Source organism: Cyprinus carpio, chromosome B1 (assembly GCF_018340385.1).
Source record: "Cyprinus carpio isolate SPL01 chromosome B1, ASM1834038v1, whole genome shotgun sequence".
Classification (NCBI taxonomy): domain Eukaryota; kingdom Metazoa; phylum Chordata; class Actinopteri; order Cypriniformes; family Cyprinidae; genus Cyprinus; species Cyprinus carpio.
The window spans coordinates 35,268,866-35,286,891 of NC_056597.1; the positions used below are offsets into that span (position 1 = coordinate 35,268,866).

At 36.5% G+C, this 18,026-nt stretch overlaps 1 protein-coding gene and 1 long non-coding RNA gene across 4 annotated transcripts; one reads left to right on the forward strand and one right to left on the reverse strand.

Annotated features, from left to right (window-relative positions):
• The first annotated feature begins 1,518 nt into the window (after positions 1 to 1,518).
• On the forward strand, positions 1,519 to 3,097 carry LOC122135970. The gene is made up of 3 exons (XR_006153825.1): positions 1,519 to 1,742; positions 2,757 to 2,814; positions 2,955 to 3,097. It is a non-coding gene; the product is annotated as an uncharacterized LOC122135970 (long non-coding RNA).
• Positions 3,098 to 3,311: 214 nt separating this feature from the next.
• On the reverse strand, positions 3,312 to 17,825 carry LOC109074246 (DENN domain-containing protein 1B-like). Of its 3 annotated transcripts, none has more exons than XM_042717263.1 (23): positions 17,796 to 17,825; positions 15,299 to 15,363; positions 14,886 to 14,929; positions 14,133 to 14,182; positions 13,922 to 14,041; positions 13,627 to 13,696; positions 13,462 to 13,542; positions 13,305 to 13,379; positions 12,972 to 13,025; positions 12,284 to 12,394; positions 11,568 to 11,668; positions 11,072 to 11,117; positions 10,872 to 10,973; positions 10,672 to 10,797; positions 10,501 to 10,602; positions 8,827 to 8,917; positions 8,707 to 8,747; positions 8,350 to 8,400; positions 7,891 to 7,938; positions 7,667 to 7,786; positions 6,870 to 6,958; positions 6,579 to 6,786; positions 3,312 to 5,121 (listed from the first exon to the last, which is right to left on the reverse strand). In XM_042717263.1, the coding sequence occupies exons 7-23, from the start codon at positions 13,531 to 13,533 to the stop codon at positions 4,381 to 4,383; spliced, it is 2,178 nt and encodes a 725-aa protein (XP_042573197.1). In that variant the 5' UTR covers positions 13,534 to 13,542; positions 13,627 to 13,696; positions 13,922 to 14,041; positions 14,133 to 14,182; positions 14,886 to 14,929; positions 15,299 to 15,363; positions 17,796 to 17,825; the 3' UTR covers positions 3,312 to 4,380. The 3 variants fall into 3 exon arrangements, with proteins under 3 accessions (XP_042573197.1, XP_042573195.1, XP_042573196.1); XM_042717261.1 differs by lacking the exon at positions 17,796 to 17,825 and adding an exon at positions 16,343 to 16,529; XM_042717262.1 differs by lacking the exons at positions 13,305 to 13,379; positions 17,796 to 17,825 and adding an exon at positions 16,343 to 16,526.
• Between the last annotated feature and the right edge of the window lie 201 nt (positions 17,826 to 18,026).

An 18,026-nucleotide genomic window follows, 5' to 3' on the forward strand; every position in this document is an offset into this window, starting at 1 on the left:
TGATAATTAAGAAAGTATGTCTTTCTAATCTCAGGTTGCTCCAGTGAGAATGACACTGTCAGTTGGGGAGAGGGGAGTGTTGTGACACATTTTGTTAAACATCTTTAACAAACGTCTGAAGCATTTCTATTCTGTGCTTTTATGAACCTTACTGATGATTGGATAAGTATTCAAACTCTTAACTTGTTACTTAGCTGAAGCACATTAACAGCCACAAGTTGAACAGATAATCTTGTTTTTCACAGTCTGGGGGTCCTTTTATTTTGTTTATTTATTTATTTTGCAAATTCCAAGTGTGTTTCCATGTGTCTTCACTGAGGAGAGGATTGAGTTTGGCCACACCAGCATAAAGCCCAGATCGGTGGAGTGTTGCAGCAATGTTTGTCCTTCTATAGGTATAATGTATAAATATATAAATTGATAAAAGATTGCAACATTTTAAAATTCCCACATTTCTCCTGCAATATTCTAAAATCTCAAATTGGTCAAAACAGTCTAACATAGAAAGGGCATGTTGGGTTATAGAAAGGGAGATGTTATATAGGTGCTGCAAGTTGAATGTTATGATTTCACTATATTAGTGAGCTGGCCCTCACAAGAACAGCCAAATCTGTACATACAGATATGTAAAAGATAATGAACAGTCAGCTGGGCAGTATCACAAAATAAACACCTAAAGTTATCAGGATTTGTATAACCCTTAAAAAAAAAAAAAAAAAAAAAAACTGTTTTGGTATGATGATAATGATATTGACTTTTAATTTTTAATATATTTTTCATTTTAGGACATTGAATATAAGTAAATTATAATTTAGAATAGTTCAGTGGTTCTGCCAATACAAAAGAGTCCATTACAACCATTACAGCAAAAGATGAAAACTGCAATAATAATAATAATAATAATAATAATAATAATAATAATAATAAAAAAAAAAAAAATAATAATAATAATAATAATAATAATAATAATAATAATAATAATAAATAAATAAATAAATAAATAATAGTAAAAATTCATTAATTAATGTCAACTTCCTGTCCGCTAATCTACAACAGGTCTCCCATTTGATATTAATTTTGGAGTTAACTATATTTTGAATAATAATAATAATAATAATAAAGTCCAATTTGCGAACAATTTGTGAGATAATTTTACTGTATAGAATCCGCAAACGCATCCCTAAATTTCCTACATGATGTATAGAATAATAATGATATATATAATAATGATATATATATATATATATATATATATATATATATATATATATATATATATATATATATATATATGTATCATTATTATGAATAATATTGATATATATGTTATATAATGATATCATTATTATAAATAATACTGATATATATATCATTATTATGAATAATATTGATATATATGTTATATAATGATATCATTATTATAAATAATACTGATATATATATCATTATTATTCTATACATCATGTAGGAAATTTAGGGATAAGTAAGTGTGAACGCGCGCTTTGGATAAAAAAATGGGCGTTGATTCTTGAGCGCGTTTCACCTGAGTTTCATGAGAGGAACAGGTAGAGCGAGTTGACGCGCTTCCGGACGCAGGTGAGAGAGCAGCCGTCATGAACGCGTGGATGAAAAAGAAAAGCGGCTGCCTCGCGCTCTTCGCTTGGACGCTGAGGTCTTGATCTTTTGGGATTAAAAATAATAACAAGAACAGTTCCTCCACGGGTATCACAGCAGTTTCTCAGGTGAGCGGAGTTTCTCTTTCAGTCGGTGGTTGTTCGTCTCAGTGTGTTTTGAAAACAGCTCGTCAAACCGGCTTCGCCACCGGCATTCCGTGACTGACTGACTGACTGACTGACTGTCTCATCTGATAAAGCTCACCTCACTCCAACCCAGCCGCTGCTTGCTCAATACAGTACTTCCAAACTCGGAAGTCAAATAATCTGTGAAGAATTGATCATCAGTAACGAAAGTTCCATATAAAGCAAATATCAGGTGACAGTTTGGTACTTTAATATAGGGCAGTGTATTGAACACCATGGTATTATCGTGCGTGAGGGATGTAATGTGACTGTGAGGTATGTCTAAATTAACCTTTGTTTCTTATGATCTTACATAGTTCATTGTAAATCTCAGGTGAAATGTTTGATATTAGTTTTGTAAATTAAATCGTGTTTGTGTGTGAACTCGCCAGGATTCACTTTAGAAAGTTGATTAAGCTCCGGAAACATCATTATATATATATATATATATATATATATATATATATATATATATAAATGTAAATTCTTATATATATATATATTTTTTGTATTTAAGTGTGTTTACCCAAAAATGTAAATTCTGTCTGTGACATATTTTGAAGAATTGTACTTGTTCAAATGGATGGGCACTGAAGGTTTCATGCTTCAAAAGGACACAAAAACACCATTAGTAAATAGCATCATGTGCTGTATTTCCACGTCTTTCAGAGTCAAAAATAGTTCAGATTAAGGAAAAGACACCAGTTTAGTTCATTTACTAAAAGCCATACAGCTTTGGAACGACTTGAGGGTGAGTTCAGTTCATGTTCAGCTGTGTGTTAAGTTTTTTTGTGGATGTCCTTGTAGTTGTAGGTTAGCGTTGTTCTCCCAGACTAATAATTAACCCCATCAGTCCACAGCCGAACAGTAGACTCTTTTGAAATTATCTTCTCATCTGTGAATGTGTTTGTGAACTGTAGGAATTCACCTCTTGTTTTTGTCTTCCTCCTCCACTAGGTTAAAGTTCCCTTCCAAAATGTAAAAGGATGACCACTGTGTAGTCACAATTAACCAGGTACTTTGCTCTCTCACAAACACACACACACAAACACTTGGATACTCACATCTTGTGTCTTCTTGAACGGACACACCCTCGGACCACTGTTAAAAAGATATTCTCAGTCTGTGTTTGTTTTCACATGTGCATGTGTGGAGCATCATGAGTTCGGAGAGCGTGTCGGGCCTGTTCATGCCGGTGTTGTTCCTGCTGACTCTGGCCTTGGTTCTGTTCTCATGCGTCCTCCGTAAGAGGCAGCAGATGGAGGGATCATACCAGCCCAGCGCTGAAGAGCACAAACAAGCCAAGAACCACGGAGTCGAGAGACCCGGGCTAGCTCTCCCGCTGCCCAAAGAGGAGAGACTTATCTGAACGATGCTGAAACCACACACCAGTTTAGGTTGATCAGGTAGACCTAAACAGAACTTTCATCATAACATAATTTTGATATTTATGTGGAGTCCACACACATGTGCAGTCCTGACAAACAAGTGAAGGGTCATGGATGGAGAACCTTTGAAGTGGTGGTGGGTATTTATTTGGCATTTTTGAGAGAGAGGTGAGAATGCTTTCACATCGCAATGCACTGCTAATGCTGACAAATCCATCCAAGAATGCATGAAGAGGTTTTGCTATCACACTTGGGGTATCCGAAGACACTGGGAAGTGCATTTACCAAAAGTAAAAGAGCCAGATGGTTTACATGGACAGCCCAACCAGTTTGACTTTGTTTACTTCATCTGTACTTTGTTTACTCACCTGAGAGTCTTTATGAAGGAGTCACATGGCAGCTTTACCTCCAAAACAGTTTACCACTGTCATACTGAATAGTTCAAATGACCAAAAGTGAATGTTATGTTGTAGTTTTATTTTTTATTTTTTTCAAAGGTGGAGAGAAAAATATATACTGCACTTTGCCAAATGTTTTGTATTAGACTTGCATTTCTGTACTGTCTGTAACATCCATACGTGTTGATCATAACGTGATGCAGTGACTGTGTATGATTAATTAAAATGCATCTGTGAGTAAACAACCTTGTCCTCAGTTTCATTCGAGAGTTTTTGGTTTTGGCTGTGTCAATATTTGCTCTGAGTAAGCAGCTGGTGCTTTGCGCTCTCTGATAAGGTCTTTTATAAATGATTAAATATATTTGTATAAAAAAGCGTTGGACTTTATTTATTGGTCAGAAATGGTGCATTTATCAGTTTATTTTGATAACATACTGCATTTAGCTACAATGAAAGTTAAAATCGACCTGATTTACTTTAATGCACGTTCAGTGTACATTATTCCAAAAGGAAAAGCAATCCTTCACCAAACTGGAATGACTTGCATTGCCTTTGAATCGATATTGACTGATGTCAGTGTTAAGTTTTAACAAACAGGTGCATGAGACAAATAACCTTCCACAATCTCAAAGTTCAGTATGGAACACCTATCGAACTTGACTCTGCAATGTTGCCTCACAAGAATCAAAATATGGTGCAAGTGTTGTATCATGTAGGCTTGTAATTGACATTCTAAAAAAGTCATTTTCAGTCCTTCAGTATAATTTCGCTTCAGTATGCTTGATTTGTGATGATCTAATGTTCGAATCTCTTCTTCAGCTCTGAGACCTTAACGGGAGCCTGGGTTTGTTCTTCTGGTGTTGATGAAACGGGTGATTTCATGCTTTGTTCTCCAGTCTGCAGGCCCGTCATTGATCCCGCATTGATTTTGTGGGTCCTGATGGGAGTTTTTAGAGATTTATCCCACTCTCGGGAACCAGAAGAGTCAGCCGAGGACTGAAACAGAGCTACGGTAGACAAAATATTTGGTGATAGAGGTTCAATTCTCTTCTTATCTGGCTCTTCTCTTTTGTCTATCTTTACACTGTGAGAAAAAGTGGCGGTAATTCCTTCATTTGTTGGTCCGTTTGAGCCCAAGTCATTTGTCATCTTATGCTCTTTCAGAAGTTCATCTTTGTCATGTTGCATCCCTGTCCTCTCTGTACCTACTGTCTCGGTTTCCAAGCTTTCCTCCATTGTTCCATTCATTTGTCCATCATTTTTCAGCCAGCTGTCATTTTGCTGCTCCTGAGAACCCACTTCGGGATCCAAAGAAGCATCTTCTAGAATTTGTAGATCTGAACACAGATTTTCCCCTAACTCGGTCAAGTCTTTCTCTAATTCGTTAAGCTCATTTTCTGGCCTGTCAATCAGGACATCAGGCTCCTCCCCCTCATCACCAGGCCCCTCCTCTAGCTCCTCCCCCCAGCTCACAAGACTTCCGCTGTTTCCAAAAGAGGGACTTAGACTCTCCTGACTTGGATTGGTCAGACTTTTCTGAAAGAGAAATGAAATGGTGAGAGTGTGGCTTTTTCCACCATTTCAAAAAGTTTTCTAAAACAGCAGTCAGGTAATACTGACACAACACTAATTCAGTTAATTAGTGAAGCCTTTCTTGTTCATGTTGTTTTCATGCAGCAAAGCCATTTTATTTCCTCAGTTCACCTTAAATATGTTTGGAATGATTACTTTGCATTTTAGTCATTAAGTATTTAACCCTTATGGTATGTTGTAGCTGAATAACAATGTAATGGCTTCCTTCTTCACCTTTTAGAAAAAAACAAAAAACAAAACAAAACATATTTTGGAAATAAGATGTTGGACTTTAAAATAACCGGTATTATACTGTTGAAAGCCACATGACTTTTTATCCAAAAGACACTAGCAGAGGATCTCCATGAATTGCTACAGTTATGTTGTTAACTGATTCAATCTTATTTATGTATTTATATTTTCCATTTGTTTGAATTAAGTAATTTTGATTTGTAATATATATTCAAAGTTCTGGCTTGAAACTCTAGATGGCGCAGTCCAATAGATCTAAGTCAATATGACATGACATCATTATCACATGGCACAGCTGATTGGTTCTCTCCTGTAGTTGTAGCCTATGAGCTCGCTGCTCAACATTTAAATAACTGGTAGCATTTGCTGTAGCAGTGTACTTCAGAAACCCTCCACCTTCCCCAGCTCCACCTGTATAGATATGCTGTGGGGTGCTAATACATAGTATGGGGGTTATTCATATATGTTATTCCTTACATGCTCACAGCAGCATATTGTGGATGTTAGGGTTAGGTCATAGCAAGTCTCAGTACTTGCTCTGCCGCAGCAGTAGCAGTGTAGTAGATTCCCCCAAGACCAAATACATTAACATTGTCATGTACATTACCATGCAAATCACTCTGACAGTTGTCATGACAGAAATATATATTTCTACTACTAGTAAATTACTACTAAATTAATTACTAATTTGTAATTTGCTTTTAGTACTTCCTGATTTGGCAACTTTAGCTGATTTAACTGTTACAATGTTTGAAGGTGTTTAACATGTAATGGTTTCCTCAGTTAGTGTAAAAATGCATACATTATTAAACTATTGATATTAAATCAAGCAGAAATGGAAATTTAAAAAAGGGCCCATTTTCCATTGTAATATAGACATGCCTTTTAGCAACAATTGCCTAGTTCCCATACAATTTCTTCTAATTATTAGAAGAAATGTTGCTATTTACTATTATAAGAGCTATTCTATGTAAAAAATCATGTGTGAAAAATATTCCACCATTATAATGCATACCATACAGGGCTAAATATCTTCTGATTGTTCTGCCAGTGTTGTAAAGACTTGAAATGTGCTCTTAAGGCTGAATGCAACTTGTTTGTTGCAGGTTATGGCAGGCGCCCCGTCCAGCACCGTTTAGATGTAATGTGTAAGAGGACCCAGGCCTTACATGTGAGATGAATTCACTGCTGTCGGAACTGAAGAGGTCGAGGCTGCGTGTGCCGTACAGTAAACCTGGCTCTCTGGAGCTCTGGGAACTCAGTGTGTCGAAGATCTCACCGAGCAGGTCCATCTCCTCTGGGTCAGCCAAAAGAGAGAGATCATCCTCTTCCTGTAAGTCGCTGGTGCCAGAGCACTGCTCAGGACTTTCTGTTACACTGGAAAGGGAAATGCATTGTAAAAAAATAAATAAATAAATAAAACGGCAAGGCGTCCATGCATCTGTGTCCTCTCATCTCACCTGTCCTCATAGGTGGTGTTGTCATCCTCTGTCTGTTGTTCATTGCCCTGGTGGCTGGGATGCTTGCGTGTCGGCCGGCGTGGTCGAGACTGAGAAACAGCAGCACAGAAAGTGTAGAAAACCGTACCATATTTACAGAGTAAAGTGAATCTGTGGTATTGTGGTTGAACACAAGGTGGTGCCAAACTGCATGAATTATATACATTAGTCCAGTACACAGCATATAGTAGTCAGTAAGTTCAAAAAAAGAGTAATTACTTAACAAGGTTGCATTAAATTGATCAAAAGTTAAGATATTTATAATTTTATAAAATATTTCACATAAATACTGTTCTTTTGAACATTTTTTATTCATCAAAGTATACTGAAATATAAAATATATCAGGGTTTCCACAAAAATATAAAGCAGCACAACTGTTTTCAACACTGATGATAATCAGACATTTCTTAAACAGCAAATCAGCATATTAGGATGATTTCTGAAGAATCATGTGACACTGAAGACTGGCGTAATGATGCTGAAAATTCAGCTTTGACTACTGCAATAAATTACATTTTACAATATATTCACACAGAAAACGGTTCTTTAAATTGTAATAATATTCCACTATATTACTGTTTTTTTTTTTTTTTTTTTTTTTTTCAATCAAATAAATGCAGCCTTGGTGAGTAGAAAATACTTCTTTCAAAAACAACAAAATCGACCCCAAGTTTCTGACCGATAACATACAGTATGTTTAGCTTTATGCCATAATTTTTGTGCAGTTTAGTTTGGTATGCCCTCAGGTGTCACTCACCCTGCCAAAGTGCTGTGTGATTGGTAGACGATTCTGAAGGCAGTCTGATTGGAGGAGGCGATACGTGTGCGGTTCACACACAGACCCGCCCCTCTGTAGCATATGAGCTTCACTTTGGTCCTGAAAGTGCCAACAATCAAACATAAACAGACAGAGATGTGCATTAAATCACAAATTTAGTACACACAATGGAAGCAGATGCAATATAAGGAATATAAACTCACTTTTGATGACAGGAGGTTTTTCAGCCCAAATTTGCTGTGGTATTTGGTCTGAGATATAAAGAGAATTATGTCATGCAAGAACGTATTCATGTAATGTTTAATAATGCACAACAGCACATTACAAATTAATACGATTGTTAAACATATGATTTGTTAAACAAAGGTTAGATTTTTTTTTTTTTTTTTTTTTTGACGAATCAATGATTTTATTCAGCACAGACTAAAGGAAAGGTTACAGTAAAGACATTTAAATTTTATCTATTTTAAATGTTGTCCTTTTGTATTGTAATGTGTACAGTATTTGAAATTGTAATTATATTTTACAATAGTATTCTTTTTACTCTATTTTTGATCAGATACTGTAAATGCAGCTTTGGTGAGCAGAGAATGCTTCTTTCAAAAGCATTTCAAAAATCTTAGCAACCCCAAACTTTCGAACAGTACTGTCTAAATACTCACTGCTTTGTTCGCTGTAGTCTTCCATGTCACAATCAGAGCTCCACCCCCTTTCTGTGCAAAGAGAAAGTAGTTTTTTTTAAATCCAATTTTGTTTAAAAAATAAAATAAAATAAAAATGTAAGTCAATCATGAGTAATAAAGAAAAATCAAAAACTTTTTGGTGTTCATTCTAGTTTATTTGTCTGACTGGAAATGGAGGGTCAAGCTTGCTCTGATGCAAACTGAACATTATTGTACTAAAACGTGTACGTAATCTGTGTATACTGAAAATAGTGTGCGCTGTATGCATACTGCAGATATCATAAGAGTAGTATGGTTGTCTTCCAGAGATATATTTCCTGTACGAGTAAAACGTACCTTTAAATTTCCCACCCATTGCCTTCGCAGTTTAGAGCCACCTGAGAGGAATCACAAACAGAAGGGGTGTTAAAATGATCAACAAACAAGTCTGATTTTGTTACGAACGTAAACACGCACCAGATGAAGCACCACACTGAAGCACCTCTTCCTCAAACACGTCATCCGGCTCTTTGCCCTGGTCAAGCATTTTCAGCCGGCCATCAATAAACTGAGAACAAAATGACATTATAATGGGGGAAACAACACAGCTGTGCCACGGTTATTCTTAAAATCCTCCATTGTGAAACTTAAATATCATTTGTTTTTCTGCATGTTTAAGACTGGGAAGGCACTAAATGCCATTGATTCTCTGCAAACATATAATCAGTCGTGAAGTTGTGCATGCTCAAGTTGCCAATGCTATCTTCACACAAGTGATCATATGACTTCAGAGGACTTGAAGCACATTTGGGTACGTTTAAAAGCTTTTATGGTGCTATTTTTGCTGCTTAACAGCATTAGGCCTCATTCAGTGCAAAAAGAGCAGCATGAACGTTCTTCAGAACATCTCCATAGAAGAAAAAGTAGGCATATGGGTTTGGAACGATGTTAGGGTGAGTAGATGATTTTTGGTTGTACTGTTCCAAAACATAGGTGGAATTAACTAACATATTTCACCATACTTCTTCAGTTAATTAATCTTTGCACATTAAGACGTTAGTTCTGTATTACAAGATTTCTGAAATGTTTAAATATAAAATGAGGCACTATCTAATTTAATGTGTGTTAATTTGCATACATTTAAATCTAGGCTCACAATTCTTGTTTCATTAACTTTACATATTAAAGGATTTTACAGGGGGATTTTCGATATCTCTTTTAATCACTTTTTAAATGCTTAAAAAAAGTTATATAAATCAGGTGAATGATATATGAACACATTCTTATATAAAAACCTTCAGAATTTAGATAGTAATAAAACTGGACAGTTTGTGTATAAAGGCTACTCAAGTGGAGATTTTTTTTTTTATTATTATTATTATTATTATTATTATGAAATACTATTTTTATCAATTATAATCTTAATAAAGAATTAAATTTTAATACAATTATTAAACTAGGTTTTATTTGATAATTTGTGATTAGGTTTTTTATTTTTTCACATTTTTCACGTTTTAGTTAAAGTTTTAGAAATTTTGTTGTGCGTTTCTGTCATTTTTATTAATTTAGACATACATACATACATATATGAAGTTCTACATTTTTCAGCTTACACATTTTTTTTTATGTGTTCTTATTACAATACAATTATATATTTAAGTACTGAGTAATATTAATCAGCTACTTGTTACTATACGGTTAGGGTTAGTTGAATGCAATTATTCATAATTTATTGTTATCACTATAGTAAGTGCATGTAACATATGTAACAAGGACACCATAAAATAAAGCACTACTCATTTTTATTCCAGTTTTAATTATTTTAGTACTTGAAGTTAAACTAAAATGAGGAAGGATGAAATTTGATTCATGGTTTTAGTTTTAGTTACTAATAATAACCCTGTTTCTTCCCTGTTGCATTTTGAGAAAAAAAGCCTTTAAATATATCAACTTTAGTTTAAATTTGCGGATACAAATAGAAAAAGTAAATGTGTATTTAGTTTTTTTTTCCCCCACTTGTCTGAAAGAAGATATTGTCATAGAAGCAAAACAGCCCTCAGAATTGACATTGCATGAAATAAAAAAAGCTTTTGCTTGTAGTGTCTTGCCTCATGATAACTGCTCATGTTGCATTTATGTGTTTGCAGTTACCTCTTTGAAACACTGCAGGTGAACCGCACTCTCCAGAAACTCCCGCATGCTTTGAGACTTGTGACTGAGAAACAGCTCATTGCAGAAGACCACCGGCCCTTCCCAACATACGAGAGAGTAAGCTTTTATAAAACTCAAGGTAATGTTTTGATGTGAATGTGTGTCACTCACAGCAGGCGACTGTAAGGCATCCCTGTATCCTCCGAACAGCAGAGCCTGGGCTCGGAGGAAAGCGTGTGCGACCCCTGACCCGGCCGCCGCCGCCTGTTTCTTCAGCCTGACCTTCAGTCCCGCAACCTGCAGCAATATAGCTCACCGTAAACCTTCATCCTCCGTGAGTCAGAGATGTGTGAGGAGTCAAAGAGTCTCACCACATCGGCCGGGATCTTTTTCAGGTCCTCGTAGGGCGACTCCAGGGTGTTGGTGTCCACGTTCAGTATGACCACGTCCTCCAGAGCTCGACTCCTCACTCTCTGCCACACACAAACACACAGAGAGAGCCGCAGAGTGAGTGTTTGTGTGACTAAGTGCCGCTGTGAAAGAAAACCATGGGACGAGGGAAGTGTCGTACCTCTGCCAGGCTGGAGTGAATTCCAATGAGGTACGGCATCGGAGCGCTAAAAACGGTAAATGTGAGATGAAATTAGGCGGGGTTCACACAGGACAGGTTGCATGTGCACTGTTTTAAGGCCGGGACACACCAAGCCCGAGGTCGACCGTCAGCGAGCGTCTGTCGGGATTATTTAGTTTGTTTGGTGAGTTCCACTCGTCAGCTGTTATCAATATTGGTTCACACAGGCTGCTGCCTGTCTTTTCTTTTATAGTTTTTATTCTTATTTATGTTAGTAAAACGTAATTTTTGTAAGCTTTTCTTATTTATTGAAGACATTGTTCTAGCCTTGGTGGTTTTTAACCCCTTTAATTCAAAGGCCCTCATTCTTAAGCCCAATAAATAATAATTTGTTTAAAAAAAGAATAAATAAAAGAAAATAAATTTTGATTTAATGTGTTTCTAGCGCTTTTATTAAGTTAGGTAATTTTAATGTATTAATAATATCACGTCTCACCAGCAGTAGTCCAGCAGATGAGGAGGCAGCACTGGGATGAAGATGTGCTGCCAGTACATGGGGTACATCATTCCGTTACACGCGTGTATGCAGGCCGTCAGCTGAACACACACACACACACACACACACACACACACACACACACACACAACAATTAATTGCCGTCTGGTGCATGTTTTAAATGAAGCTGCCTTCTGACTAGATGCAACACAAGACATTTTTAGTGTCAAGTGACTCTGCCCTCAGTGAAAGAGGAGCATGCCACAACAAATGACAAATTCTCAGCCAATCAGACTTTTCATTGATTTTTGGAATAGAAACCAAACAATGTGGTGCAGCTGGTTGGGACAAAAACTGTGATTTGTCACGTGTAGATTCATTATGCCACTCCTGGTTAGGTGTTAATGCGTTTTCACACTAGGGTTTGAGACAAGGAAACAAATCCATTCTACCATTTTTCAGTTTGTTTGGTTGGCGTGGAAAACCACACCACAGTGCGTTTGCGCACAGTACATGAATGTGCTTGTTGTGGCATAAAGCACTTGAAATAGCTGTTTTTAAATGGAATGATGTGATTTTATCCAAAGTGAATTACACTATATTCAATCTATGCATTTCAGTGCATGCATTCCCTTAGGAATCAAACCCATGCCATACTGTTGCAAGAGTTGCAAAAGCTTTCTCAGTTCTGATTCACAAAGGCATGCTGAACTCACAGTGCTGAGTTTGCTGCAATAAATAAGGATCCGTCTCTCAAACAACATGCTGGCATAGAGCTGCAACAGGTTTCCCACATCCACCGCCACCACCAGCTCCGTCAGGTTCCTCTAATACACACACAGACAGACATAACAGTCAAACGTTTGGAAAAATTAGGATTTTTAATGTTTTTGAAAGAAGCCTCTTCTGCTCAACATAGCTGCATTTATTTGATCAAAAATACAGTAAAAATAGTAATATTGTGAAACATGATTGCAACTTAAAATAACTGTTTTCTGTTGCAATATGTTACTGTGATCAAAGCTGAATTTTCAGCATCATTACTCCAGTATTCAGTGTTACATGATCCTTCAGAAATCATCCTAATATGCTGATTTGCTGCTCAAGAAACATTCCTGATTATTATCAATCTTTAAAAAAAAAATTAAATTAAATTTTTACATATTACATATTTACATTTTTGTGGAAACTGTGATATTAGACTTTTTTTTTTAAAGTAAAGATGCAGAAAATGCAGGTATAAATGATCAATAAAACATTTATTTTATATTGAAATAATGTTTCACAATATTACCATTTTGCTGTATTTTCCGATCAAATAAATCAGAATTGAACATAAACAACCCTCCCCCCCCACACACAAACACACAAAAAAAAATGAATGGAAACAATAGAAAAACTCACACTTTCTGGAATAGAGGGCAGGGCTTTGGGATCTGGCGCGATGAAGTACGGGATCTGATGGGGAGGAAACATTATTCCAGAAAAATAAGCATGAAACCGTGAATGTGAGGCCTTCGAGTTAGTCTGATCTCAAGGTTCTTAGGATGGATTATTTGTTATTCATATTTTCAAAAGGACCCATTAGTGTTTTAGTTAAGCGTTGTTAGAGATCCAGGGTTAGTTTTGGACACTGGATTAGTTTGATCTCACATTATGGATTGTATTAGAATTTATTAGACACTGGAGTGGTGGTTTAGTCCGGTCGGCTGGTTTTAATGAGGATCAGGGACTCACCCCCTCTGACTCCTCCCCTTTAGGGGTGTGTCCACTGATGCCAGGCTTATGGCTTCCAATCATTAGCTTCCCTCCCTCAGTGAAGAACACACCAACCTGATTGTTATGTCACACGTGATATCATAAACGGAACTTCCACCAGCCAATAAACACTTACCATCTGCAGCGTGATGGAGCCATTGGCTGGAGGCACGGGGTGCTTGTAGAGGACCGAGAGCAGCTCTTTCATCTCGTTGGTCTGGCAGGGCATTCGAATGAATGAAATGGTGTTAGATAAATGACTTTTTTAATGTCGATTATCAGGAGACCATTAAAATCATACCTGTCCTTTCGTTGAGTAGTCGGCTAGATTATTCAGAAGTTTGTAGAACACCTCAAACCAGGGCAAATAACTGTGTTGAAAGAGAAATTGCACTTTAGTCACATCAAATATCTGGTAGAGTTTTATGTGTAGTTACAGCTATCTATTCAAACTTAAAACCAAGTTATAAGTATACACTTATAATGAGACCTGAAAACTGAAAGAAAGTGATGAGAAGCAAACTGTCAATGAATAAAAGGGGCTTCATCAATGAGTATCAATCATCACTCATTTGTGTTTGGGTGTATTTTGAGACCTGAGGATGCACAAGCAGGTCTGAGAGCTGGACGTGAGTCTGCAAAAACCGAAGCGCTGGCATCCTTCCAGATCGGTCAAGACGAATGTGAAGTGCTGCACAGCAACAGTGTCCTTCACCCTGCCAACCAACCGACCAGTTACAGTTAATCAGTTATAAAAGGTAAAAAGGCTTGAGCATCCATCTTTAATAATAAATGAATGGTTTTCACCTCTCTATGTCATAAGGGAAGCAGAAGCGAGGCAAGCATTGCAGAGACTCCTGTGTGAGAACAGAAGAAAGGCCATCAAATACAGGTTCCAAAACGAGGCTTTCACAGTGATACCATTGAAGAACAATTTTTTGGTTCTATAAAGAACCATTTGCGGAATGGAAAGTTTCCATGGATTTTAAATATTCTTCATGGAATGGAGTCAATGGCAATAAAGAATATTTTATTTTTAAGAGTGCACCTGCTGATAAGTCACCTCAAAATCAATATCCGTGCAAATATTCCTTCACAAACCATTTACTTGCATAATGTGAGATATTTCCTCAATTCTTTAAACGTAGCTAGTACATCTTGGTAAGAAAAAGCTTGACTTATTTATTTGTTCATGCAATTGTTTATTTATGCAGTGTTTTTCTTTTTTTTCTTTTTAGAATTTTCAAATAAAATTAATAAAAAAAAATAAATGAAGAGTTTATTTGCAAAAACAAAACTTTTTTCTTTAAAAAAAATCATATTTATGTTATCATATTTTTATTGTTTGATTGTGTTCGTTAGCTATATATTTTTTGTTATTTTTACTTAATCAAAATAACCCAACTGCAGTTTGACTGAGATTAATTGGAGTGAACAATGAAAAAACATGGTTTTTGAAAATGGTTAAAAACTGAGTTATCTGTTTTTGCAAATGAACTCTTCAAATGAAAATCGCATGAAAACATAAGGAAAGAGGCACAGTGCTCCTCGAGTACTAACCTCATCATTAAAGTCTTCAGGGAACTGAAACAGCACATCAGGATCTAAAATAGAAAGCACACACGCGCAAGTCAGTCACATCAGTTCATTTCTCAACTAGAGGATGTGGTTAAAGTCAGGTCAAAGTTAGCCACGCAGGGTAACCAGTCCGGCTCAGCCAGACCTCATCCAGACCCGGTCTAAACCTGTCAGTCCCATCTCTCTTCAGACTGTCAGTGTGTGCTTCCTTTCACCCGTTAGCAGATCACAGCATACTAATTAGTTCCTCTGGCTTTTCTCCTGATGAGTGTGTATCTGCCTTGATGTGGGGTTTTTCTAGTTCAGTCATGTGACAGGAAGAGCCATTCTCAGAAGAGAGAGTTTGTGAGTGTGTGTTTAGTACATCAGTTAGTCAGTGTGTGTGTGATACCCACCTTTATCTCTGGCAATTGGACATGAGGCTTGAAAGAACCAGTAGAATGTTTTTTCAGGGTTTTCTCTGAGAACAACAAAACCATGAGCAAAACAGTCATCATTAACAAAACTGCCAAAAAACATTACACTCATCTGATGTGTGAAGCATTAACCCTGTAAGAATGACCAGCGACTGAATGCGATCGGCTCTGAACCATTTTCTGCTGTTCTTCTTACATGATCTTAATAAGGCGCTTCATTGGTGGAGCAGGATGTGGTTGATGACTACATTAGAAGAAGTGCATCAACAGAAAATATTTCCAGTTATGAGTTCGGCCATCTGTCTAAAATAAAATTATGCAAATGTAATGATCTTAACAGCATGTTTGTCTGCTAAAACCAACCAAAGGAGATTTTTAAATGACCAACGATCAAGAATGTGATGAGAAATGTTCCAATTGAGATCTTTAATCACAGATTTTGGCAGATCTGTTGTTTCTCAGGAGAAAAATCGGACTCCATTTGCAATTGCATTGTAAGAGATTGTATTCTTTAGTTTTCACTCCCAAACGATGAGAAACCAATGTAGTGTTGAAGATGGTTACATGTTGAGAGTTAATGTGAATCTCCACACCTGTGTGAACTTGAGAACTGACTTCATACATCTACTAAAAATGACCAGAACAGCAACTGATTCAAACACACTGAGACTGATGACGAAAAGTGCATTGAGGTACTTGATCTGATGTTTTTCTAATTCAGTGACATTCAGACTTAAAGCAGTTTTGAGGATGCTATGCATATTCGCAAGCCAGCTGAAATGAAGCAGGGAGAGATGGTGCTTCTGCGTGGAAAAGTGTGTAAACTCTCCGTCTGTTATCCTGCAGATGTCAACTCAAAACTCTCAAAATGTTGCTGTTTTTGTATGTGAGTTTATTCGTTGAATTATGACATGATAGAAAGACTTGCATCCGAGAACGACAGAGCGAGGAAGAGGAAGTAAGCAGCAGACCACAAAGTGAGCAAACGGAGAGAAAACGACAGACAAACAGAAAGATTCTTACTTTATCCTGGAGCCCATAATGCACTTGAATGTTAGGGCCCATTCGGGGGTGTTCAGGGTGTCAGCAGACCAAAGTCATTAGATCCTTTATTAACATGCACTGACACACACACACATCCTCACATCAAACAGCCAGTTCCGCCGACTAGCACACAACTCAAGACAGCACTTCCTGATCTTTGTGTGTGTGTGTGTGTGACCTACATGACAATAATCACTTTTTAATCCCATATTCTCAAAAAGAACTACAATATTTTGCCCTTTGGTAGATCAAGTCTAATCTTTAGGTTGAATTGTTTAAGAAATGCATTCATTTTAATTAAACTCAGGGGTAGTATTTCAAATTATATGTAACATTGTATTCATTTTTATTTTGTTTTATATAGTTTTATTCTATGTTGTTCTTACATTTTTATATTATTTTTAACTGGCCTGTCACTAATGTGTGTTCATTCATACTGTATTGGCTGAACTCATACTTTCACCTAGTGATGGTTGAAAATTGTGTTAGTGATGTTATTGCTCTCATCATCTCATCTGTTTGCTCTCTCTCTCTCTTAGTCTGACACTGAAGGGTGATCAGCATGGATGTGCTGAGCAAACTTTGTCTTATTTGCACAGACACTCTTTCACACAATCACACCCTGTTCAGACAGCTCCTTTGACTAATATTGTCATTGCAATTAACGCACGTCCAATTCTTGGTACCAACTGTTTTGTGCAAAATGGTTCCCTCTAGTGTTCACTGGAGAAACAGCATTTTAGTTGTAGAATGTGAGTGCTGTGCTATTTAACGGTTAGGCCTCGACGATATCTGAGAACATTCACATTTTAATTTCTCAACTTTGTGTGAAGCCCGTTTCGATCTCACAGCAAAAAAAAAAAAGAAAAAAAAAATACTAGAAAATTGTTTGAACTCCAGTGCTCTTTAGACACACACAGATATCAAGAACCAGCATATGAATCTCTACAATGGTGACAATCAACAAAATGCTTCATGTTGCAATACATGAAAGACTCCCATAATGCACTGCAGTATGAATAATTATTTTCACCACTGTTGAGGATCACATGATAAATGTTCATGGCTAAATGCCTAATTCCAAACTGTGTTTTTTTTTTTTTTTTTTTTTTTCTTAATATTGAAGCATTATGGTGTCATTTGCATAATGACATTTCTCTCTTTTTTGTGAACGTGACCCATACTCAGAATTTGTACTCTGCATTTAACCCATTCAAAATGAACACACAGCAGTCCTTTGTAACCACTAAAAATATAATCAAGAAATTTAAATCAAGATCATACAGTCACCAAAAGCATAAGTTATCTGCTAGTTCAAGATTTGTATCAGCATTGCACAAATGTTTGCTATAAAACAGTACAATGTAAAACCTGACAAGTAACAATAAAAATGGCTTAAAGGCTCAAGAGCTCAACTGAAGTAAATACTCACCACAATTAGTTGTTGTTTGTTTGTTTGTTTGTTTGTTTGTTTTTTTCTTTTTCTTTTTCTTTTTTCCCTTCCAATTGATTACATCCAAGGCTGTGCTTAAAGTCAGTTGTAGTTCTTGTGTTTCTCTTTTCTTCAGTGATGTTGATTGTTAACAGCAGGTGTTCATCACTAATGCACAATCTTCATTTAATTATTCAGTTAATTATCTCATTAACTTTATCTCTTTGAGGA

Coding starts and splice junctions, on each gene's coding strand:
- LOC109074246 (XM_042717261.1), bottom strand. Junction 8,918..10,500: donor ACCTGCAGTGTTTCAAAGAG/GTAACTGCAAAC, acceptor TTTTGTTCTCAG/TTTATTGATGGCCGGCTGAA. Junction 8,401..8,706: donor AATGGGTGGGAAATTTAAAG/GTACGTTTTACT, acceptor CTCTTTGCACAG/AAAGGGGGTGGAGCTCTGAT.